Source organism: Lytechinus variegatus, chromosome 2, assembly GCF_018143015.1.
Source record: "Lytechinus variegatus isolate NC3 chromosome 2, Lvar_3.0, whole genome shotgun sequence".
NCBI classification, from domain to species: domain Eukaryota; kingdom Metazoa; phylum Echinodermata; class Echinoidea; order Temnopleuroida; family Toxopneustidae; genus Lytechinus; species Lytechinus variegatus.
In genome coordinates this window covers 1,865,169-1,891,558 of record NC_054741.1, presented here as the reverse complement: position 1 = coordinate 1,891,558, position 26,390 = coordinate 1,865,169, and the positions used below count along the sequence as shown (strand labels likewise).

The window sequence follows — 26,390 nt, the reverse complement described above, 5'->3', positions numbered from 1 at the left end:
ACAGACAGCGGCTACATCGATAAAGAAGGCTTGGACGATTTTTTCAAAGACTATTTGGAGGCGGTTCTCGACAAATCTTTACAAGTAAGAAAAAACTATTTACTCTTTAGTAAGAATGTCATGAAATCGATTTAAGATATAACTGAAGAGTTGTATAGTCTTTAGTAATATGGACGAATCAAAATTGTGACTTGATTTTAATTTCAATATGCTTTGACGGCAGTTTCTATTTCGGAATCGTCCCTAAGGCATCATTAAGGTGCCGTGGCCGAGTGGTCTAAGGCGCCTGGCTATACATAGAAAGTCCGGGGTTCGATCCCCGGCCGCGGCACCTATGCCCGTGAGCAAAGCATTTAATATACAGTGCTCTTTTATCTTGCTTTAAAATAAATGGAAATGCTATATGCTTTATTGGTAACTTGGTGTGCAATTGTTAAAAAAAAATCTGTCAAGGTTTTGGATTTAATATCTTCGAAATTTAGTCTGTATGTGATTCTAAGGGGGGGGGGAGAGTTGCAAGAAAATATTGTGCAATTATTGCAAATTTCAGTTGTATTTGTGATGGATCAATAATAAAAAACAAATTAATTGAAAGAAGCAGACCATCAATCAGTTATAAAATGCAATTGTAAGACTTACGATCGATTTACGGACCAAGAATTAACTTGCAATCGATTGCCAAGTTTTCTCTGTCGAAATGTGGAAGAAGAAAACAAGAAGAAAATACTGGAGATAGCGAATAACATTCGTGCCTTTTCAAACACGTCTTGTGACAACACTTTCCGTTTTCGCATGATAGTTATCATGCTTATATTTTTTATGTTGATATTGAGAAAAATGAAACTGAAAGTGACATCCCACCAAAACACCCTTGTGCTGCCACCGGTCCATTAGCCAGTAGGATCAGTAAGGTGGGTTTCCCCCTCCTCTCCCCGGGCAGTTTGGGTATGTGCTGCCCTTAAAATCCCATTTTCACGCCTTGCGAGCAGATTCCGAGCATGATAGTTTTTGGTTATTTTCACCCTTTTTCCATGGAGCAAGTACTAGTTCTATGCTCTTTCAGTGACCAACCCTTTTCCCCCATTCCTATATAAGCCCCTCGTTTCGGGCGTCACTTCCCGAAGATCCCAATTTCATGTTTGTCGAGTTCCCAAGTACGCCCGTTTGCAGAGGGCCATCTTGTAGTTCGTATAACTGAGCCCCTCATTTCATTGCATCTCAAGTTTTTAAGTGTATCACGGTTCAGATTCTGGAGTTCCACGCGACCCCTACTCTTTCCAAATCTGAGTGCCCCCCTCCTCATCCATTTCATGATAATCTAACATTTTTGGATCCACTCTGACATAAAACACACCTTATCCTATATTTTTTCAAAGAGTGTTTTCTGCTTCAGAACACCTAAAGATCCCTGGAATCGCTGAGGGACGACTCATGCTTCCATTGTACATTCATGCGAATCGCTAGAAATCGGGCAAAGAGGGAACATGACTATCATATTCCGCCAAGAACCTGCTTACGGTTCTCTGCCTTTCCCTCTCTTGAATTTGAAAACCGTTGCTCTAAGCCACGGGTCAGTCACATGGGAGTTCTCTTCTAAAAAAACATCACTCCACTCTCAGCACGCCTAACCCTTTTCCTCCCAGCATTCATAGTACCCCGTGTGAATCACATTGCCGCTGCCTTGTTCGTGATGAGCTATATGCTGTTTGCGTCTGCAGAGGGTTAAGTTGGCATTTTCAGCGCGCTTTCTTGTGATATATATTTTATTGTATCCCTCTTGCTTTAGAAATTAGCAGTTTGATTGTAAGTCTAACCCTCCTTGGGGGAGATTAAGTTTCTTTTCACGTGCGTGTCTCTAAAAAGTCAAGATGATGAAATAAGAACAGGTACGCCCAAAAAGAAAGACTCGTGATAATATTATATTCTCACTAAGATCACGTGATTGGCATATTTGCCACGTGTAGAATACAAATGGGATCAAGCGATAATCATGGATATATATAGCAGCTAAGACACTCGTGCGTGATTTATTGCCTCCTTTTATAGTTTTTAAGTTACTCTCCCCTTATAATTCATGTGTGTCATGTGTGGCTCAGTAGCGTCAAATTATAACTTCTAATTAAGAGATAATTTGATTGGTATTAGAAAACCAAAGGGCATCCATCTCTTTCCATTTCATTTTACAGGTAACAAGAAGAACATATAACAAAACACGAGATAAAGAACTTTCGATTCCTCATTAGTTTTAGATGAAAAAGGGAGACTTTATCATAAATATCGACACTTGGTTTTGTAAAAATCTGTCATTGTTTTTTCAAAGCATGTATTACATTGTACAATACAATCGAAATACTAATCGTATGGGTATTTCACAGTAGGCCTATATGTTAGGTCATTTACAATATGAATAAATCAATTGTTTTATGTTAATACCATCTCCCCGTGAAAATACAGAACGATTAAAAACTTTAAACACCAGCTTTTCTGCAGAACAACAACCACAAATAAACGAAGCAAAACCATAAAACTTTGGCTGTCGATTCCAAAATTATGGACGATTAACAAATGAAAAACGACTGTTCGTAAACGCTTACGAACAAAATAAGTACCGAAACCAATATGATCATACTTAAGAATCTCGAGGAGAGACCATCGTATCGATTGGGCTTGTGGCCCTGTGGCGATGTGAATAAATAAGTGAAAGCGAATGCATATTTTTGGCCGAGGCATTATGGGAAGTGCTGTGTTGAAAGAAACTAATGTCAGTGAGCTTGTGGTATTACCATTCGAGTTTTCACTCACCGACACAGAATGAATCCTACACTCTAAATTACAAGGATTTAAAGTAATTACGGCTATGAATAGTGACTGTAATGTTGGGATTTAAGATTAACCAATTTTATATTTAAAAATCAATCTCTATAAGAATTACATGTAAATCTTCAAGGATTCATTTTTTAATCTTAATATCGTATGGTCTCTATTCACAGCCGTAATGGATTTATTATAAATCCCTGTATTTTTAGAGTGTACAACCAAATGCATTGAAAATGCTAGTCAAATCACAATGAAGACTTGTCGAGGGTTGGTGAGTCGGTAAAGCGATTTTGTCCGACGTTTCCTAGCTGACGAATAATCGCAAACATGTCGTTTGTTCAGGTTCACTGACGAAACTTCTGTTTGGATTCACCGACCCTCGTCAAGTGCATTTCCTTGTCGTAAAGGACATTTGGCAATAGATTCTATACGTTCCACAGAGCGTCTGCGTGACTATTACAAAAACGCCCTATCACATAATCCTGATCGCTGGCGGATCCAGGGGGGGGGGGGGCAAAGCCGGTCCGTGCCCCCCTCCCTTGAGAGGCTCATTCGTCTCACCTGAATAGCAGAGTAAGACTATAGGCGCCGCTTTTCTGACGGCGGCGGCGTCAACATCAAATCTTAACCTGAGGTTAAGTTTTTGAAATGACATCATAACTTAGAAAGTATATGGACCTAGTTTATAAAACTTGGCCATAAGTCTAATCAAGTATTACTGAACATCCTATTAGAGTTTCATGTCACATGACCAAGGTCAGAGGTCATTTAGGGTCAATGAACTTAGACCATGTTGGGGGAATCAACATCAAAATCTTAACCTGAGGTTAAGTTTTTGAAATGTCATCATAACTTAGAAAATATATTGACCTAGTTCATTAAACTTAGACATAAGGTCAATCATGTATCACCAAACATCCTGCGTGAGTTTCAGGTCACATGACCAAGGTCAAAGGTCATTTAGGGTCAATGAACTTACGCCGAATTGGGGGTATTTGTTGAATTACCATCATAACTTTGAAAGTATGTTGGTCTAGTTCATAAATCTTGGACATAAGAGTAATCAAGTATCACTGAACATCCTGTGCGCATTTCAGGTCACATGACCAAGTTCAAAGGTCATGTGAGGTCAATGAATTTTGGCCACATTGGGGGTATTTGTTGAATTACCATCCTATCTCTGTAAGTGTATTGGTCTAGTTCATAAAACGTGTAAATAAGAGTAACCAAGTGTCACTGAATATCTTGTGCGAGTTATAGTAGTTTTCAAAGTCAGCAATGCTGCTATGTTGAATCGCGTGATGCAGGTGAGACGGCCAGAGGCATTCCACTTGTTGTTTTGCTTGTCAAAATTTTTCCTCGGGAAAATGTGCCTCCCCATTTATACATCCTGGATACGCCCTATGATGCTGATCTTATCCGTTAATCTCTCCATTTCATTATTTTTCTCTCGTTCTCTCATGCAATCACTGCATGAATAGGGGGGGGGGCACTTCATGTGTCCCAATTTGTGTTGCTATTTCCCCGCTCTCCTGAGGAATAAATCTTTGAGGATTTATTGGTAACATGATGATCGTATTGTCATGACCCGATTTATTTCGAATTCAGAGAAGATGGAATCGTAGTCTCCCGGCGTGTTTACACTATAAAGTAAAACACAGTATAACAGCAGATTTACCAACTGAAATTATATGGTATTGAGCAACGTTCAATTTTATTTATATTACTTCATTTTCTTAGTATGGGACATTGCTGTTGAGATGTCAAAAAACAGTTATTTATTTTTGTGTAAACTGTTAGAAAACAATCCCCAAATCATGCAGAAAACCATGATGTAGTGAATAATTTTGTTTTCAGTGTGTATGTCTCGCCACCAGACCGATCCATGATGGGGGGGGGTCCATTACTTTCATGAGGTAGAAGATTTCTGTTCATGATTATGATATTGTATTCATCGCATTAATAAATATCATATATCAAACAAAGATGCAAAAGAGTTGAGGTCCCCAAATCACACTTCTCTTGGAGTGAGATAAATCTTTTGAGAGTGGATTTTTACCTCTTTCTGGAGTGAAAATATCTGAAAAGGTCATAGTTCACTCCAGAAATAGCTATAATTCAGTCGTACAGTTAACTCAAAATGGATTGGTCCTTAGAATTCCTCCGAGTGGGATGTCATTAAGTCCTAGATTTTTTTAACATTAGCTCTATCGCATTTACAGGATATTCAAAATCATGATTATATCGTTTGTATTGATTTTTTGTAGATCACTCCTGAAATGATCAAGGATCTCAAGTCTTGCTACATGGGAGCTTATGACGAGTCACAAGATGGACGCTTCCATGTTTCTGAGGTGAGTCTACTCTAAAAAAAACCCCGCATACATTCGTAATTCCGAAGCTTTGTTATTTCGAAGGTTCGTATTTCCGAAGGATCGTAATTCCGAAGGTTCGTTAGTCCGAAAACGAAATAAGGTTCGTAATTCCGAAGGTTCGTTAGTCCGAAAACAAAGTGAGGTTCGTAAATCCGAAGGTTCGTTAGTCCGAAAACGTAATGATTAATGAACCTTATTTCGTTTTCGGACTAACGAACCTTATTTCGTTTTCGGATTAATGAACCTTCGGAACAGCGATCCTTATTTCGTTTTCGGACTAACGAACCTTCGGAACATCGAACCTTATTTTGTTTTCGGATTATCAAACCTTCGGAATAACGCCACAAATGTTCGGATTAACGAACCCTTTTACATTTTCGGATTAACGAACATCGAGGTATAGGCAATTTACGTGTTTCGGAATTACCAACCTTCGGAATAAAGAACCGTCGGAATTACGAAGTGTAACAAAAAAAAAACACTCTAACAGATTCATAATTGTGATTAACTTTGAAAAGCAAACGTGACACAACTCTTTTATGTTCAGTTTATTAGCTCATTACTTACTCGAATGATTTACAATAATTGTGTTAGAATGACCACATAATTTTATTTACCATTGAAGCATGGGAAACAGAACAATTTAGACAATACGGCTTCCCATAATCCAACATAGACCATGCATGCCTGTATAGGATTGAACTGGACTTCAAAATACGGGTATACACTTTAAATTGTGCATCTTTAGGAGACCTTTATGTGCACTATTTTTTTACTCACTAAATACTTTTAAATATTTTCTTAGATGACCCCTTATATTCTTCATATAATGAATGTAATAGTCACATAATTATAAGCACTTATATTACTCAGATTGTCATGTAGCACGAATTCAAATTCTGTCTCTTAGCGTCCTGAAATGTAGATTGGTAGAGAGAGAAACAAAGAAAGAAAAAATAAAAGAAGAGAAAACAATCCTAATATTATATTGGAACCTTTTGATACCATAATACAAATCTGAGACTGGAAACAACTTACAATGTGAGTGATATTTATCCGGAAAATTTGGAAAGAAAGAAAGTTCATGCAAATATAATATATGTTATTGGCTAAAATGAGTTCAAATCTTATCTTGACAGCGTGTAATGAACAGGTGAAACCAAGGAGTTAGAATTGTCATGTATATTTCACAAGATTGTGTGCATTTTATCATTTACGAAAATATAAAAGAAAAATTGTATAAAATACACTACTTACATCTCTCTTATTACCGGGATAAAACTGTGTTCATATCTTATCTGGATAATGATAATCTATACGGTCGCGTAAAACGAAGAACTTGGAAGTAAGAATTTAAGATATATTTACAAAATGTTGAATTTAATTGTCCTTTTGCTTTCCATTGTTACTTTGAATATGAGAACAATGATTGCTAGTCTCCCAACTGGCTTAGAGTTAGCATAGGCAATATCTACATCAAAATGTTGCCCCAAAACTTGATAGACTTTCAACTAAGAAAAAATGTAATCCTCAGATTTGAAATGTTTAATATCCTAAAAATGAATGTAATCATCTGTCGTCTTAAAATTATGAAAATTCAAACGATTAGTATTTTCATAATTCTCAAAATGTAAATGCCCTATAAATGATATCATCATACTAATCTTTTACCGGTATTATTTCATCTCCCTTTAACACCTGTTTTGCCGTTTATTTCTTTCATTGTTGCTCAAATGCAATTCTAAATAATTGTATCATATTCCTTTCTCCCCCCCCCCTCCTTTGACCTCTTTGCCCCATCCAATGATTTTCGACTTTTCCCCGTCCCCCTCCTAACTTTTTTATGTTTATCTAGAGGGTTGTGCTACAAAGGCTTGAAAGGGAAAGCAAGTGGCGACCGACCCCATTGATTTTCAAGTAATGGAAATAAAAACAGAGAAAAATTGAAACAAATCAAGGTTTCCCAGAGCTATCTACCCTTTGGAAAAAAATGGTGATGCCGAAAAATGTCTCTGCCGGGAATCGAACCGGGACCCAGCTTTGGAAACCCATGCACCTTCAAAACACACCTTCACCCGACAAAGGAAATTATAATTTGTATAGTGTCGAAATCTGTCTATCTGACAGTCAATCGGACTGGGGTCGCCCTATAGCCACTGACCCGTCTCTGTGGTCTAGTGGTTCGATTCCCGGCAGAGACATTTTTTCGGCATCAAGTTTTCCAAAGGTAAGATAGCTCTGGGGAACCTTAATTTAAGCTACGCCTACCGTTGTTATTATTACTATTATTATCGTTATTAGTGTGATCAATCTCTTGGTTCTCCTTCAAAATTATATTTCAGATCAAAGAGTATGGAGTAGGTCTGGTAACTTATACATGTGCACATGACTGTGTTACCCCTTTAAATCAATTGAGAAAAATGCCGGTCGTCTTTCCATCTGTTAAAAAACCCTGGTGCCGCCCCCGTGTTTTTTTTTATACTTTGTATCGTTCACTTTCCCTATGATTTGTCAATCAATTCATTTCGGGCAGTCATTTTTTTCATTCAGAATGACACCGAGCCCGTCTGTATCCCTACTAATGTGCCTCTAACGTCCCGAGGTGTTCTCAAGTTGTCAAGAGTATTTTCGAGACTTAACGATGACATGGAATGTTGAATGCTAAAAGCTTTCCAGACTCTTCAAATAGGATGGTGTTTGGATAGCAAGAGGGTTGAATTCCTCGAAAATAAGAACACATAGATCAAGTGAGGGTTCAGGGCTTCAGAAAAATCACAGTTATTTATTCTAGAAACTTTTGTTTGAAGGAGATGTATCATGCGAGACTTACATAAATGAATTGAACACTTTATAAAATATCTTGCAGCACAAATTTGACAAAATGAACATGACTGTAATTAAAAAACGAAAATTAGGAAAACGGTTCCAGACAAAATGCAGGCCTCTCGGAAATCGTTAAGCTTCAACGACATTAATACGTATACTATTTGAAATATAAACCAATTAAACAAACCCTTATGGAGCAAACACACGGTTATGGTTTATGAGAAAATGTCAAAATTTGACATAGTATATGGGACCTTTCACAAGCTATAATCTCCACAACGTGACACGACATGATTGTGTAAAAGGAAAAAGGGAAAGGGAACATGTATTTTTCTCTCAATTTCCATTTTCGCGTGATTGTGGATGCAGTTGCTCTTTACTGAGTGTAAGGATGATGCTGACACCTGATAAAAAATTGGATTTTTATCAAGAATATGTCGCTATGAGATATGGGAAAATAAAATGATATCTATTCACTGCTATTGTCATAAACTTGAATGGGCATAATAGAAGCTGTCACAAAGGCAATTAGTTTAATGGTCATGTTGATGGAAAATGTATATGGACTGGCTTTATTTAAATTCGTTAAGTGGTTTTGTAGATTTATCTATTCGTTCGGAGGGATGGGGGTGTAATATCCAATTTTTGAGGTAGAACTGTCATTCTCATAATTAAAACGCGCCGAAAACGCGCAGTATATTTTCTTAGTACTGTGTCTATTCTGTCATCGTAGATACCAAAATTTTGTTCATTCTGAAACCGGGTCCATGACATTTGATCCGGCGACAATTGCTCCGCTCTAAGTTCCAGACACTAATAGAGTGACCCTCTTCGATCCTGGGTTTAAAACTATATACCCTACCATAAACCTACCATAAAACCATATTGCTACCCTAACCCTATACCTCTTAGACGAAATTAAGCCCGGAGAAATTGTCGCAGGAGAAAATGTCAAGTCACCCCTGAAACAACCCGACATCAAGCATCTCGAACCTGCCTAGATTAACCTAGTCTGTTGCACAGGCCCTGATAGAAGCCTAAATCAACAAAATATGGATCTTTCATGGGACAAGTCTAGCACAAATACAATTTGTTTCAATTCCGGCACACGTGGTGACCGAAATTCGACTGTTCGGAATGAAACTGGCCTTTTAGTTCAAATCGTGTCACCTATACAGACTAACTAATAAAACGCGATTTTCCCTCTAAACAAAAGCAGACAGAAGTATACCTCAAAGACATATGCTTGATTACTTGCATTGCTATAGCATCTTTTTTTGAAGTTACATTTTTAAGATGTAACCTCATATTGGCATACATATATGAAAATTTAAAACCTCTGAATTAATTCTCATTCCGTACCAGTTTTCAAAATAACAAAAAGTGGGAAATATGATTATTTCAATTTCACTCCCATGCACCAGGTCCAAATGAAGGTACACCATGTACACTGGTGATAGAGTGAGTATATTAATGAGTCTGACACTCCCTCCAATGATTGGATGGGCTTGGTAAAAAGCATTCAACTGACAACAACGAAGGTGACAGTGGAAATGATGACCGATTGGAACAAACGGATAAAAAAAGAGAGGGTTGGGGATGGAACGGAAGGGAGAGGGCATGGCCCATTATTTTGATAAAAATAACTGAAGGACGTCGATTTAGAGAAATATGAAAACATAAAAATGAATGAATATTATTTAGTATTTGTGGGCATCACGGGGGGGAGGGGGTAATCATACAGGCAGGAAGCGTGATATTGAATGTATGTCTTTAAAAAAAATTCAAAGTGATGGTGTTATCCAATCCAAGCTGGATTTGGCATGTTCTGACTGTTTCCACATCTACTTGAGATCATGTTTGTGAACAGAATAGATGACGGAGATATCATATTAATAATATCACAAAATATGAATTGTACTATGAAGGAAAATGCCAGGATATTGAGGATGGGAGAGTAAAATAGTGAGGGAGAGAGGGAGAGAGGGAGGGGAGGAGGGGCTGTATGTCGAAGGAAAGAAAGGAGAGGGTGGGGGTGAGGGGGAGATGTGAGAGGTATAGACACATGGTTATAAGTTGAGAGAAAGGCGGAGATATCTGTACAAGAACCGCAGAGTATCAGAACGTGTGATGGTTAATGAAGGGAGGGAGACGGCTCGCCTTCAACGTCTGCATTAGCAGTGATTGAACTAATTAAAAATCAAGGTCTGGTAGGAACATAAAAAGGAGTTGATGTAAAGACTCAAAACTGCATAAGAGGGCGTGTTTTATGCCACTATGAATTAAAAGCATGACAAGAGATGGATCTAGAACATAAAATTAGCAATTAGCTCACAGGCAAAAATGTTTGTAGATTCTAACTGGTCTTGCATTTTCTTGCAACAGGAGGGGGATATATATTTCATATATATAAATACATCGATCAATAACACAGGTTTTTTATTTGTTTGGTTTGGTTTGTGGCAATCGTGTTGCAATGAATGAAATCGCAGAAAGTGCTTTCGTGTTGACTCGTTAAACACAGTTTTGCTTTGACGAAAGTAGTTCTCCGTCAGCGGGGCCCCTTCTCCTGATTGGGCCGCGGGATTGAGTGCCACGCACGCCGAAAGATTTTCCCTCCATAAACCCGAGATTTGATATCAAGCTTTCATACATTTAGACAGTGTCCAAACATGTGAATGATTGCATATCATTGATTTTTGTATCCTGTTGAAAATGTGGTATCCACTTTCTCTTACTAGTATTTGCTGGAGTGGTGAGATACACTAACACCTTTACTTTCGATAGCTCTGTGTGGTATACGGTGTAAAATTAAAAATATGAAAGAGAGAGAGAGGGGGTGGTAGAAAGGGAAGTAGAGGGGGAGTGAGTTCGGGGGAATAGAGACGAAGAGTAGTAAGAGGGTGAATGCAATCCAGAGAAGTAATATATAAATCTAATTACAGTCATGTTCAGTCCCACCAAATCTGCATGTGGTAAATGACTTTATTCCTAGACGGTATCACCGTTTCAATACAGTATACCTACAGTAGAGTACGATACCAAAAAAAAACGAAAGCAGAACATTATTAGCCCAAACATCATTGGGATGATTAGGTGCTTGGTGCGCGATGGTCCGGGTATTATGGAAACTGATGAAACGCAACGGATGCCCAACAGATCAGAACATAAGAAGTTGTTGAAATTTACACCGAGAAAATGAAGTTGGATCGAGGTAATTTGCCCAGTGGGTTGTGACCGAGTATGCCTCGTATAAAGCAGAAAAGGGGGTATAGCATAGGAGTTAGGTGAGAAGTTAAAGCTGCGAACTGTCGTGATATTTGGACCTCTGATTTAGAGTAAAAAGTGGAAGAGATACCAGTAACATGACAGGTAATTATGAGGAAAGCGATGGAGGAAAGGGAAAAGGGGGGATAGGATTAGATGAACATGAGTTATTAGGTAATTATAGTCGTATACGTGGTCGGGTGAAAAGTTTGCATGTTTTTAAGGCACAGTGACACGACTTGTTCAAGTTGTTGATCTCAGAGAATTGAACTTCTTTGATTAGTCACAGAATGAGTGACTGAAGTGAGTAAAGGCCGCCGCACTCCTTACGACTGTTCGCGATCCGACTTTGGAACAAATCGCATTTTGCTCATTTTCCGAAAATGTGAATGGAACATATCATTTTATTTGATTATTTCTTACGACTGCTATGACGTCATTACGACTAGATATTAAATTCGCTTTTATTCTAAGATTGATGATAGCATAGTCACAGATTTAAATGTGTTTTAAAACATTACACAGTAAGATATTCCATGTCTCGATATTAACATCAAATTCTACTACATTTTGTTCTGAAATCGGGTCGTAGACCAATCGTATAAGGTGTGCGGTCGCTTTAAGGTTGACCATCTTTCATGAAAGTAATAATTCATTAAAAACCAATCTGATCAGAATTGTATTATTCCATCACCGGCTTGCACATTAATACATTCTTGTTAATGCTGTGTGTTGTTGAATTAAGTCAATGTGTGTATGTTTATTTTAAACAACTTATCGTAATTTGTTGTTTGAAGTAAAGTCGATTATTATGAATTCGTTACTATGACGATTAGCTCAGGGGAAGTGCAATGTGAAGGGGGATGACTTGTCAACATAACCAACAACATGCGAGAAGCGATGTGTCTTAATATGCGACCCATTTAACACTCTCTTTTCAATAAATTCTTCCCTCATATTTGAAAAAAATTGTGTTGGTTTTATTTTTAATTACTTGAAAAATCAGAAGGGGGTTGTTGGTCTTGCCCAGACTAACAAGTCGTTGTCCGTCGAACTTGTCGAGAAGTCCTTGACAAGACTATTGATGCTCGTAATGGATTCGTTCATTTGGAAGACATATTTTGCTGGTTTATTGGCTATGTCTTGATTAATGACAAGTCAAGCCACATACGTTTTAATTTTCCCATTAAAAGAAAACGTGCCAAGAGAAGATAATAAAGAAACGTCTACTCGGAAGCGCTTCCCCATGTATCAATGGTTTTAAAACCATTCTAGTACTCAGGAATTTTTTCTCTATAAGAGGGGGCAATGATATTTTTTTTTTAAAATCCATGAATACATTCCAGTGAGAAAGAAAGTCATCAAAGTTTGACCAATGGGTAATTTGAATTTGGCTGACATTTTGAGAGATTTTTTTTTTAATCAATGAACGCCCCAAAAACCAAAACAAGAATAATAATGATAATTATGATGGGAGTGCGATGGGAGGGGGTAGATGATCTTCATCAGCCTGTCCCTTCCCAACTTCTATCTCAACTGTTATTGTATGACACATATATCAGCATGATAACAGGAAGAGATATTGCGAGTGTAAACGCATATAATTTGAGTCCAATAATAATGATAATTACATTAACAGCAACAACAACAATAATAATAATGATGATAGTAATAATCATTATCATAATGATAATAACTAGAACAATTTGATGGTATTTTTCCCTTTTGTTAAAAATGTGTTCTGAAAAAGTGAAGGAAGCTGAAGCCTTCCCTCCGATTCCTCGGCCTATATGTACTGTACGTTCCCATTCATTTAGCATGAGATGAGGTTTTATGTTTATGTATTATTACCCCTTTGAAATGACGTAAAAAATCCTAACGTGCCAAATCAGGTGCTTCTTGGGCTTGAATTCTTATCTTCCCTTGGATGAAAAGTTAAACAAGCAAAAAGAAAAAAAGGTTATCAGTCGAAATTTTGGGCCTTTTGTTTAAGAAAAATATGAGAAGCCAGAAAAAAGGGTAATTTGTAAAAATTGTTGGGCGATTCGTCCATCCCCAAAAAAATCCCTCCACTATTTTTCTTGCTCGAAAATGTTCAGGGGTTTCGATTGTACCCCCCATCCCCTGGCTACGGGTTTATGATGAAAGGTGTAGAACATTGTCAAACTGGGTGAAATATTGCACTTTGGAATAGAGCACCTTTAAAATGTTTGAGGTTGTAACTTTGCATCTTTTAGAAAGAGGACGCGGGGGCGCCATGAAAAGTACTTTTCTTCATATGATTGATATTCGACATTCCGTCTAGGTCTTATATTCATACCTCATTTCCAGTGTTCTAATTTTCACTCACAATGTATGAAAAAGTAATCATGATAATCGCATTTTGAGATAGATCCCTCAAGATAAGGTATTGCAGGAAAAAAAATTGACGATGGAATATATTTATAGAATTTCCCAGCGTGCTGAATTTGCTGAATTTATAAAGGCATATTGGGGTCATCCAATTTTCTGATTATGGAAATACTCCCCTTTTGGATAAAATTTGAATAGTTGATCGTTGAATACACCTTGTGTATATATATATATATATATATATATATATATATATATATATATATATATATATGTGTGTGTGTGTGTGTAAGGTTATACATGTACAACAGCTTTTGGCAACTCTTTTTTATTTAAATATTGTAAGAAATGGATGAAGAGAACAATGGTAGGCGTAGCTTAAATCAAGGTTCCCCAGAGCTATCTAGATAGCTATCTAGATAGCTCTGGGGAAGCTTAAATCAAGGTTCCCCAGAGCTATCTAGATAGCTATCTAGATAGCTCTGGGGAACCTTGATTTAAGCTACGCCTACCATTGTTCTCTTCATCCATTTCTTACTATATATATATATATATATATATATATATTTATAATCATAAAAGGTATAGTAAATGCCGTAGAAATAAAATCATAGATTTTAAAAGGAGCAAAGCTCTCAAAAATGAAAGGTAAAGTCACACTCTTCGTCAGTGCCCATGATGTGACAAAAAAGAGAATTCAAAATCCGTTTCTGAAACAGTCGTGAAAAACACGTCTGTTCATGGGCATACGGATTGAGAAACTCACCTTTCAAAGAAATCAATGCGCTGAAGATGGAGGAAGCGCACTGTAAAAAACGCATCTAAAGACGCGTTGCCATGACTGCAAGATGACAATGGCGAATCTCCGGCTCCAAAACAGGAAAATCTGAAAAGGGCCTCACCGCCAACAGTCGAAGTTTAGCAGTAAAAAAGTACCTGAGTAAAATAGAAATAGTCTGCTTCGGCATATGGAATAAAATATATATATTTATATATATATATATGTATGTGTGTGTGTGTGTGTGCATACATACATAAAATTTGAATAGTTGATCGTTGAATATACCTTGTATATATATATATATATGTATGCATACATATTATTAACAAGAGAGTTGCCACAAACTCTTTGCAGTCATACAATTTCTCTCTCTCGCTTCTCGCTCTCTCTGTATTTATATATAATTTTTACCCCTTTTCATATAACAAATATATTTTTGTGAATATGTAATGTTTTAATAATTCGTAATCCGTTGATTTATGTTATTCATGTTTATTTCCCAAATCTTTGTAACTCTCTCAACAAACTGTTTTTCGTCTCAACTTTGGAGTATTTCATTGTTACGATTGTAAAATTAGCACGTTCTAGGAGTCTGCTGGAACGATAAGCTTGTAAAATCTGGGAACGATGGCCAGAATTGGACAGTGAAAAATACGGGGCACTTCGAGATTAGATCAGTTGCGTAATGAGCGAAAAAGGGTCTAACATGGCGTAGAAAGTACAAGTTTTTAGAGAGCGAGCGAGCAAAAATTTTGTGATATATTTTTACATTGATATTTTACACATATGCAAAAGCGATATCACATTTCCCCCTTTTTCGGGGGAGGGGGCAGGATCCCAAGCCCATATCCGTAAGTCGGTGTTAAGTGCATGTGCTAAAATGTTATCTTAGAAACATACATTTTTATTAAGAAAGAAGTTAATCTTCTCCCTTTGTGTCAGACATACGCGACAATAATGTTAAAGTTTCTTTTTAAAGTGCAATAGCCTACTCATCACACGGGCATGATTGTGCAATTATTAATCTCATTTGTTTTCTTTTTATAGTCTTATACGGAGGCGGTATACGATGCACTAGGGAGTTTGTGGTTATGAATGTTGTACGATATGATGATGTTATGATCAGGGATTTTTAGTGTTATGATCATCGGTGTACTAAAATGCATTATATGCACGTGACAGTGAAACGTTCTAACGTAAACTAATTGCTATCTTACATTGGCGTTTAATGAGCCAGAAATTTTGAGGGGGCTGAGATATGGCGTATTGGGCAAAATTTATTTTAAAAAACGTTGCGAATGAAGCAAGCGAGCAAAATTTTCGACATTTTTATTACAAAAATCCAATTTGTGATAGATTTTGAAATAATATCGAGAAAATAATATCATATTGCACCCTTCTCTCTTTCCTTCTCTCATTTTTCTTTTTAGGGTTAGGTTTTTTTTTTCTCGGTCGTGATTTTTTCCGGGGTGGTGCGGGGGGGGGGGGTCAAGGCCCCCAAGCCCCCCCCCATCTGTACGCCACTGCTATCTTACAATGTCGCTTCTTGTTTAAAAATAAATGTATCTATACTTTTGAAGCCCATATGAGATGATTTATTCACATTTTAAATAAGATTCAGCTTATTGTTATGGAATATATGAATTCTTAGGAAAATGTGTTGTAAAGTGGGTAGGAAGCAAATATAATCGATCACCATCCTTAGCAACTATTTGTAAGAAGTTGAATTTGAGAAAATGACAATGAATATGATATAGCTTTTAGGGTATACGCCTTCTTCTTTAAACCCAACGTGTACATATTCATAGTCTTGATGATATTGAATTTTTGTATGAATTAATGTTGGAAAAATGTAATAATTTGGAAGAAAATAAATGTTTATTTGAATTGAATTGAAGAAGGTATATCAGCAAAAGTAGAATCATTACCGTTAGTATGGAACAATATCCTTTACTCTGTAAAGAACGCAGTTTCACTCAATGTATTCAAGAAAAATCTAAAAAAAAACAACATTTTTCTGTTATTGCCCGCTTGCCAGCATTGGTCATTCAATGTTTATTTTCATTCGCATTTACATATAATTTATGTTTCGTTTCATCGTAAATACTTTACATGTAATACACTTTGTACCTTTCCGAAACAGGCGCCATAGAAATGTGATGATAATGATGAAAATTATTGTTATTATTGTTGTTATCATTATTTTTACTATTATTAATATTGTTATTATTATCATCAATATAATTATTGTTGTTATTATTATTATTATCATTATTATTATCATTATTATTGTCTCGCCTGCATAGCAGAGCGAGACTATAGGCGCTGCTTTTTGACGGCGACGGCCCGGCGGTGTCGTCAACATTGAAATCTTAACCAAGGTTAAGTTTTTGAAATGTCATCATAACTTAAAAAGTATATGAACCCAGTTCATCAAACTTGGACATAAGGGTAATCAAGTATTACTAAAGATTCTGCCTGAATTTCAGGTTACATGACTAAGGTCAAAGGTCATTTAGAGTCAGTGAACTTAGACCATGGGGGAATATCGAAATCCGCATCATCATCATTATCACCATCATCATCATCATCATCATCATCATCATCATCATCATCATCACCATCATCATCATCATCACCATCACCATCATCATCATCATCATCATCATCATCATCATCACCATCATCATCATCCCCATAATCATCATCGTCATCATCATCATCATCATTTCCTCCTCTTTGTGTTCTGGGTCAGATTGACACATAAAAAGAGTCCGTTGGGGACATACCCCACTAAAAAAAAACTAGAATAAAGAATGGCCCCAATTTACTGCTCAATCTGACTCGGGATTTAATACCACCAAGCAGAAGTGGTGTAACTTGAAAACCTCATCAGGAGGGGCAAAAAATGTTATTAAAATCCTGTCGGAGGAGGCATTCTGCCCCTACCCCCTCTGCAGGTACACTCGTACATAGTAGGGTAAAGTTATATAGATATATTATCTTTTATCCCAGTTAGGAGCTTATAACAACATTTTGTTTTTGCTTTGTGTGTTTTCAGTTAGCAGATCTCTTACCAACCGACGAAAACTTTTTGTTGATCTTCAGGAAAAACGAGAACATCACAGACAGCAGAGCCTTATTAAAGGTATGAACACGATGAGGTCTTTAAATATTCTAGATTAAATCAATTTAATAAGCATAAAAGTATATTATGTACATTATTTATGAAGAGGCGATGTTAATACCGTTGAATTGTAAAATTTTATGATCTCCAAAGTCCAAACAATGTCACAATGAACTAAACGATTTGAGGGGGTCAGACATTGCGTATGCCCCCCCCCCCAAAAAAAAATGCTGCAAACGAATGAAGTTAGCACAAATATTGGTCATTTTAATAAAAAAATCTAATATTGTGGTAGATTTTGGCATAGTATTAAAACTGATGTCATATTTCTTTTTTCCCTTTCCTTTCCCCCCCCTTTTATCTTGCCTTGGTCGTGAAACTTTTTTGGGGGCCCTATGGCTCCCAGCCCCCCACATCTTTCATGCCTTTATGCACATTTCTCCAAACACTGTACAAATCAGGGTCGGTGCCAGGACATTTGGGGGGGGGGCAAGACAACCAAAATATGACGTCATATTTTCTATTCTAATTAGTAGAGGAGGTAGCATTGCACATTTCATTGCCCCTTTTTCATATGAATGTTTATGAAGGAGATAATGAGTGCTTTCATAGTAAGGTTTGATGTCTCTACATTACCCCGTGGTAAATGTGTTTTAATTCTCTTACAGCTGTGGAAGAAGTACGACACAAACTCCAGTGGATTCATAGAGCGTTCTCAGTTGAAAGTGAGTACAAGACCCTGCTATATTCCAAAAGGGATGCAGTTGTTCCAAAGCATTTTCAACTATAGAAAGTCAATGGGCTTTCCAAACAACTTTGGGGCAATGTCAATATTTTGGTCCATGAGCATTTTGGAATGTTAATACCCTCTAACTCAAGAAAAGATAATTTGTAAGAACACCAAAGAGATCACCAAATGTTAGAATCGTATTTTTATGTATTTATGTAAACAGGTATCCTGCCAAAAACTTTTGCTTCTAGGGTCGTACACCTTCTTCTATATAAACATAAAATGTACACATTTATATTCTTCTCGACAAACTGATATTTGCATGAATCTATGTTTACGATAAATGTAGAAATTTTAAAATGGAAGAAATTAAATGTTCATTTGACTGAATTTTAATTACACCTGTATAATTTTAATACAATTTTATGAGACTGCACATCGGTGACTGCATTGCTCTGGATGGTATTCCTTGCTGATATTGATAAGATGATTCATAATTCTTTATGAGACAGAATCCAAACCTTATAGGAAAATATGGAAAGAAAAAACAAACAAATTAAGAGAGTAAAACCTAATAACCCTGACAACTTATACATAATGTGCAAAGCTAAGGAGGCAAGCGAATCGATTCATTCGTAGTTAATAAGTCTTTTTCCTACTTTTTTGTTGTTGTTGCAACTTTTCCCTGAAACTTCGGTCGAGTTTGCTTCTTGTCTTACTAATGTAATGTTTCGATCAAGTTTCTCTTGACTAAAGTCTTAGGCCCGTATTCTGATAGCAGGTTTAACTTAAACTCAGGTTTAAATTTATGGTTTAAGTATGGATAGCCAATTGTTACAAATCACTTACAGTAGAGATATCATATTTCAGATCATCATTTCGGGAGGGGGAGTGCTCTGACCTTGAAAAAAAGAAAAGAACAAATAGATGGTTATTTACCCGGGGGGGGGGGGGGGGGGCACTGCAAGCCCCCAGCCCCCGGTTTTGCTGCCCTGTGTGATTCTTAACCCCCCCCCATACCAGCCATGCCCACGGGTAGCTAAAAATATGAAAAAATATAATGGATATTTGAAGTGATTTAATATTATCTTTGTCTAATTTTGAATTTTTGTACCAGTCATTCATTCGTGACCTGTGCTCTGGTAAGAAGGAAGTTGATGACAAGAAACTAGATGAATACGCTGCAGCTACGGTACGGTGTAAAAACTGTGGTGTTAAAACTGACACCAATTGGTGTTAATAGAGGACCACACCCTGAGGTGTTAAAATAACAACCTAGATATTGAACATTACACCAAAGAGTGTAAATGTAACAACCATAGGTGTTGTAATAACACCTATAGGTGTAAAACTAACACCACCAATTTAACACTGGTGTAAAATAACTGGTGTGGTCCTCTATGTACACCGGTTAACACCACTGTTTTTGCTGTGTTTACTCTGCACAAAACTATTAAAAATAATTTTCATTTTTAGTGCATTAGCTAGGGACTGTTGTCGGTCATTTTTACCCACAAACTTACTTTAAGCCAACCAAATATGAGGATCCTAGTATCGTGATATAATATGTCAAAATCACTAAGGATCTCCACAGTAGGCACGACATCAATTGTGGCAATAATCGTTTACACAAACAGATTCATTTGAAATGAAAACATATGGCAGATATTTTAATTTGAGTTTTTTTTTCTTCATTTTAGCAAAATCAGTCGGTCAGAATGTTCAGTCTTTTACTAACTTCTTAATGATCAATTTCAGTCACGTGTAAGCATTTATTAGTGGCAAAATTGTCACCTTTCAAATGTCACAAGAGTAATCTTCCAATCTTATTTATTAGGTTTTTTTCTGATGAATGTTCCAGTGCTGTAGTTTCTCGTTCATAGCTAGACACATTATCCGGACAATTATCATGATTTGCACGAGGAAATTTGAGCAATTAGGGGAGCTTTTGCAATTTTCCTCCATATTTAATTCGAATAAATGTAGTCCAACATGAACAAATTATTGAATACGACAACACAATGAAGAACCAGCAAAATGAAATTAGACATTTCAGAGGGATATAGGTATAGTGTGTTGCAGTTTTGACTTGAAGGGAGAGAGAGAGAGAGAGAGAGAGAGAGACAGTCGAAAAGAAACCCAAACTTTTACAGTGTAAACCTATGTAGCTTGAGTGAGGAAATTGTAATCAGATAAAAGTGAGATTTTAAGTTTAAATAGATGTGTATGTCTTGTATTTAACAGCTCAAGCTCTGTGACAGGAATAACGATGGTCGACTTGGTCTAAGAGAGATGACAAGGTAATTCATATGGCCCACTTGTATTTATGAATACCAATTAAACCTTAGAAAATAGCATATTGAAAGTATGATAAGGTGTGATTTTGTTTAATTTTGCTTTGATTTAAGTCTAAGTCCACCTCAAGTTGATTTGAAATAAAAGGATAAATATAGCACTGACAATTTTATCACTATCTATGGACATACGATTGGAAAGTGTGGCATTTTAAACTTTTGTTTGAATTAGAAATAACAGGAATCAATGATGTCGCACACTCAAGAAGTTTTTTTTGTATTTTAGTATGTGAAATACTACAAATCTATTTGTAAAATACAGATTTGATGACAAAGGTGACCTTCGCCAGCACATCAGAATAGGGGCAACTAAAATATTATAACTTTTTTATTACATCTAATTTCGATTACATTTTCTTTATTTGCCTTTTCTCTATTCATTCAAATTATGAGACTTGGTGGTTATCAAAAATACTGATACCAATGTATACTCACTTAGAGAACTCTTCCAAACTATTCTAAAGAGTAAAATAACAAATATACACTGTTTTCATTTACTTGGTGTCTACATGTTTACATTTACTTTATTTTCCCTGTTATATTGGTTTATTTTACAGATTGCTGAACATCAAACAGGAATCAAATTTTTTGAACCAATTTGATGAAAGGGTAAAGGTAGGTAAACACATTTCAAATGAGCATTTGTTCTTTTTCATCTACTTTTTACGATGAAGTTTTTGTATTTATTGATAAATCAATATGCAATAATAAAGCATGCATTTTTTTGTGAACTGATCAATATTTTCTCTGATTTAGAAAAATAATTCTACATCAAGTAGCTGATATCGTACTCGAATAATGAATCATTTTACAACAATGATGATGAGAAAAACACCCAACCCAGACATGCCAGCTAGGGGGCCAGAACCCGAATAAAAATCCTGTAAACAATGACAATTTCTTGTTATGAAAATTAAAGGCGAGGATTCACTGAATTAAACCGTTTCTTATTTCTTTTTCTTCAGAACATGACGGAAAAGGAGAAGATACGTCACATCAACAGGGTTTTTCATCATTATGCACAGGTAAATGGTTTATCACATCATAGGTTAACCGTCTGTAATAAGCACTTAATAAATAAATTGTTTTTAAGGTCTAATATTAGGAGAATACAACTTTTACTTTAATACATATTCACCTATGTTTGAATTAAAAGATCAATTTCATTTTACGCAAAAGTGACTCAATAATAATACTCAGACCAGAAGATTTTTTTCCCAAATTAAAAATTATGTTTTTGCGATTGAGGTGGAAACTCACTTTACGTTTTAACACGTTGTTTAAAAAACAATTGGTAGAAAAGAGAGGTGCGTTTCACTTTGACCTTGAAAATAAAGGCAATGTGTAAACCTTCGTAGCAGTCTTATTTACCTTGATGTTGGGCATAACGTATAGAAGACTTATTTGCCCCTATTGGGGTGCTCTTTTGGCGGGGACATGATATATGCACCGGGGACAATAATTGCTCCTGGCTTTATTTGATCTAAGATGTATAGGTTTGGGTTGCAGTAGGGTTTTATATTAAGTATAGGATAGGGACAGGGTATGATGTTAAATCCAGGGTTGAAGTTCGTCGTTCGATTAGCATGGGTGGAAATCCCAGGAGGGACAGGGGGAACGTGTCCCCCCTACTACATTGAGTAGTATTTGTAGTCTTTATGATGGTAAGAAATACATCATTCAAAATCGAAATAAAAGGTGCATTTTAGGACGAGATGACCTTACTTTTGGGATGATAACCTTTTTTGGCTGTCTAATTTTCCAGCCCCTTGTCCCCCCCCCCGCTACCTTTTGGGAGAAATTTCCGCCCCTGTCGATAAGTAGGTCCATGATTAGTGTGTTGACTGTACAGCGGAGCAATTGTTACCGGAGCAAATGCAATGGAACCATTTTGCCTGTAGAGTCAGAGCACTAATTCATTATATGATGCACTCAATTGCTTAATCCTAAAACAAAAAATACTCAGGACAAAATGTAAAAGTGAATGTGAATTCAATCTCTTCAATACAGACAAGCTCAAACATATCAGCAAGAACCTATCTTGCCAAATTATATAGAAATACATTTTTAAACATTTTATGATTTTGTTTCTTTTTATACAATATCTATAGAATTATTTTGGTATATATTATGTACATCAATATGACTTTTATATGATGGTTTGTGATAATTCTTTTGGTAGGATGGGTGTAACGAGATCGAAGGAGAGCAGCTCGATGCATTCATCTCGGATCTGATGGATGTAAGTTTCTTTAGACTAAAGTCTTAGGCCCGTATTCTGAAGTCAGGTTTGACCGTATAGAGTGCGTTATATATCTCTATGGGTTTGACTTAAACTGACTTAGACCATGGTCTAACTCTGTGCTAAAATTATGGGAAGCCAAAAGTCTCAAAATTTTTATTAAAGGTCAAGACCACCTCAGAAAAATGTTGATTTGAATCAATAGAGAAAAATCAGACATGCACAATGCTGAAAATTTCATCAAAATCGGATGTAAAATAAGAAAGTTATGACATTTCAAAGTTTCGCTTATTTTCAACAAAATAGTTATATGAACGAGCCAGTTACATCCAAATGAGAGAGTCGATGATGTCACTCACTCACTATTTTGTTTTTTTATTGTTTGAATTATACAATATTTCAATTTTTACAAATTTGACAATTAGGACCTCCTTGCCTGAAGCACAAAATGTTAAAATAATGGAATTCCACGTGTTTAGGGAGGAATGAAACTTCATTTTACAAGACAATGACGAGAAAATCAAAATATTTCATATTTCATATAATAAAATACAAAAGAAATAGTGAGTGAGTGATGTCATCAACTCTCTCATTTGGATGTAACTGGCTCGTTCATATAACTATTTTGTTGAAAATAAGCGAAACTTTAAAATGCCATAACTTTCTTATTTTACATCCGATTTTGATGAAATTTTCAGTGTTGTGCTTGTTGAATTTTTCTCTTTTTATTCAAATCAAGTTTTTGTTGGGGTGGACTTGTCCTTTAAGTTGTATGTTTCTTATGTTTACTGTGCTCTTTCCTGATTCATCGATGGTGAAGACAATCGTCTATTTATACTTCCTAGACAATTATGAATAATTTGAGAGCCAAGTGAGTGAAGTATGATATCTCTAGCTGTTAGTGATTTATGTAACAATTTGCTGTCCAAACTTAAACCACAACTTTAAAGAGTTTAAGGTAAACCCGACTTCAGAATACAGGCCATTATCACTGTAACACATTTAATTTGCACGTTAACGTTTCTTGAAATTACTCTTGACTTGCAGTGTTTATGTGTTTACAATTAGGTATTCATTAATTTTGTTTACAAGGTAGTAAATTTCCAATTTAATCAGTTTATGATATATGTATTAAAATCTCTAAGCATTTTTGTATAATATTTCCTTTACAAGGTCACAATGATTCCACAAGAAGTGTTATAGACTTCACATGCTTTGGTGCTATGAATGCTGCATGTACAGTTATGCTGCTCAGAGATTTTCTGTCACAATTAATTTTTTTGTAGTTATATGAAATATGAAATAAAAAATAATGAGATGTAATTTCTGTTATACTTCTTTACAGACCGACTCTAAGATGGACATGTCGCAACTTGAAATAAGCAAGAGAGCTATTCTACATAACTTTGACTGCAATCGAGACGGCAAAATCAATTTGGAAGAGCTTGCTATGTGTCTCAACTGTTATAAGTTCAGCTAAATAATTAATCATTGACATACAAGCGAAAAAATGGGTTGATGTCATGAAACACCTACAAGCATCTATTCTGCCACACAATGAAATGTATGTTGTATTGATCACTGTGCCTGAATTCTCATGTGATTAAAAAGTTACAAGTTACTTTGGTGTCACTTGTATCGTCCTGTGAATTAAAATATATGTTGTAAACTTGAGTTTAAAACTTGGCCTCCAGTAACTTCATTAAATGTATTTCAACAGCATAGTTGACAAAGAAAATTTATAGCAGAATTGTGGATCGGATAGACTACTGCAGTATTCAAGATAAAGTGTAAAAATATAGATATTTGGAAAATACTCATTTTTGATAGTTGAAATGAATATATCATCCCGGAAAGAATATCAAGCTATATTACCAGAAATGTAGGGTGAATTTGTTTTGTAATTGTGCAGTTTCTGATGATAAATAATGTTCTCTGACTAAAATGCGGCCTTTGGATTTATAAATTGTTATTGCGTTTGTGGAGGCTTTAGTGTTAGTGGATATTAGTAGATGAGTTACAATGTAGAATGTATCATATGACAAAATACATGATAGTGTATTGTAAAGCATGCTAGTGCAAATGTTGTCATTCAGTATGATTTTATTTAGAGCACACATAGGATATTATTCCGGATAGATGTATAGATGAGTATACGTGTATTAACATTCCATCACGTTCATTCTGATGTATATGATAATTTGTTATCTTTTAATAGGTTGGACATAAAATATCTATTTGCACCTAAAATATAATGTATATTAAGAAACATTCATGTTATAAATGTCAGTATTGATATGCCAATACTTGTATGATATATAAAATTTTAAAAGTGTATATTACTTTTCACCAAGAGTTAATTGATTAATTATATTATGTATATATACCCATGAAAAGCATGAGAGCTAGGCTATCAGTATTTTGAAGGACCCGTGTCGACCATCATCACGGCTTCATAAAGAACTGGGGTAGGGGAAGATGGACAGTGGCTCTCCCTCTCTTTGAGATATTGAGCCATGCTTTCAAACGTCAGATTCTTAAATGTGAATTTTGGAGAAAAAAAAAGATTAGAAAACATTTTTAACCGCTCGTTTGCTTTGTTGTTCCTTCCTGGCATGTCTTCTTGTAAGTAATTTGTTAGGCCTATTGTTGCTGACTGCCCCCATCACAACCACCACTAGCACCAACACGGGGAATAGGGTCCATTGCTTGATTTTGAAGTGCAGCCTTCATTCTTATTTTTGGGGAAAATATGAGTAAAAATGATGGATTCATGGTGGTATAAAACAAGGTCTATTTCCTCAGAAATATTTCTGTAAAACTGGCATCTTACACTCTTACGAAACATGTGTGGTATACTAATATGTAAAAAGCCCTGTGTTGTAACCTTAACAGAAGTAAATTTGTTCAACTACTTAACTCAATGTTAAGCATGCCCTCTTTCACCCCCTCATATTTTGCTAACATGATGTTAAAGGTAGATCGCCAAATAGTTATGTCAAATATGGTATTCTCCTTTCTTCTTATATTGAAAATTAATTGGGCTTTTTTCTTAAAAAGGAGAATTGTATTTATAGTATGCACAATAAACATTACTACGGGAGCTTGTGATTATTCTCAGCAGTGACTAAATTAATGCATCTATTTCAGTAAAATTGTTGGTTTTGATCCTCTGAGAATGGAACCAGTGGTGCTGATCGCCCCCACCTCAACTTTCAAAACCATTCCATGTCCCCTGGTAAATACCATCATCTCAAATCATTCTACCAGGCAAAGTCTGCAAAATCTTTGGGAAAAGTGTTACTGTCAGCTGCAGTAAAAAGAAAAACAATCTACCAAGGACCTTCATCTAACAGTGAATTGAAAATTAAAGCAACATGAATTTCAGTCAGGGCAGACATCAATGGAACAAACTGTGTCTTGTTTAGTTGTTAGCAATGTGTAAAGCTGTTGAACTTTTGTAGTCACATTGTTATTTTTTGGTCAAATTGTGCTATCAAATAAAAAATGAAGATAGTG

The 26,390-nt window shown here is 35.9% G+C and overlaps 1 protein-coding gene across 1 annotated transcript; it reads left to right on the top strand.

Annotated features, from left to right (window-relative positions):
- On the top strand, positions 1-26,390 carry LOC121407043 (secretagogin-like). The gene is made up of 10 exons (XM_041597949.1): positions 1-84; positions 5,085-5,171; positions 17,480-17,566; positions 18,214-18,270; positions 19,393-19,467; positions 20,520-20,575; positions 21,187-21,244; positions 21,595-21,654; positions 22,812-22,871; positions 24,217-26,390. Exons 2-10 carry the CDS (start codon positions 5,097-5,099, stop codon positions 24,349-24,351), a joined length of 663 nt encoding a protein of 220 aa, XP_041453883.1. The 5' UTR covers positions 1-84; positions 5,085-5,096; the 3' UTR covers positions 24,352-26,390.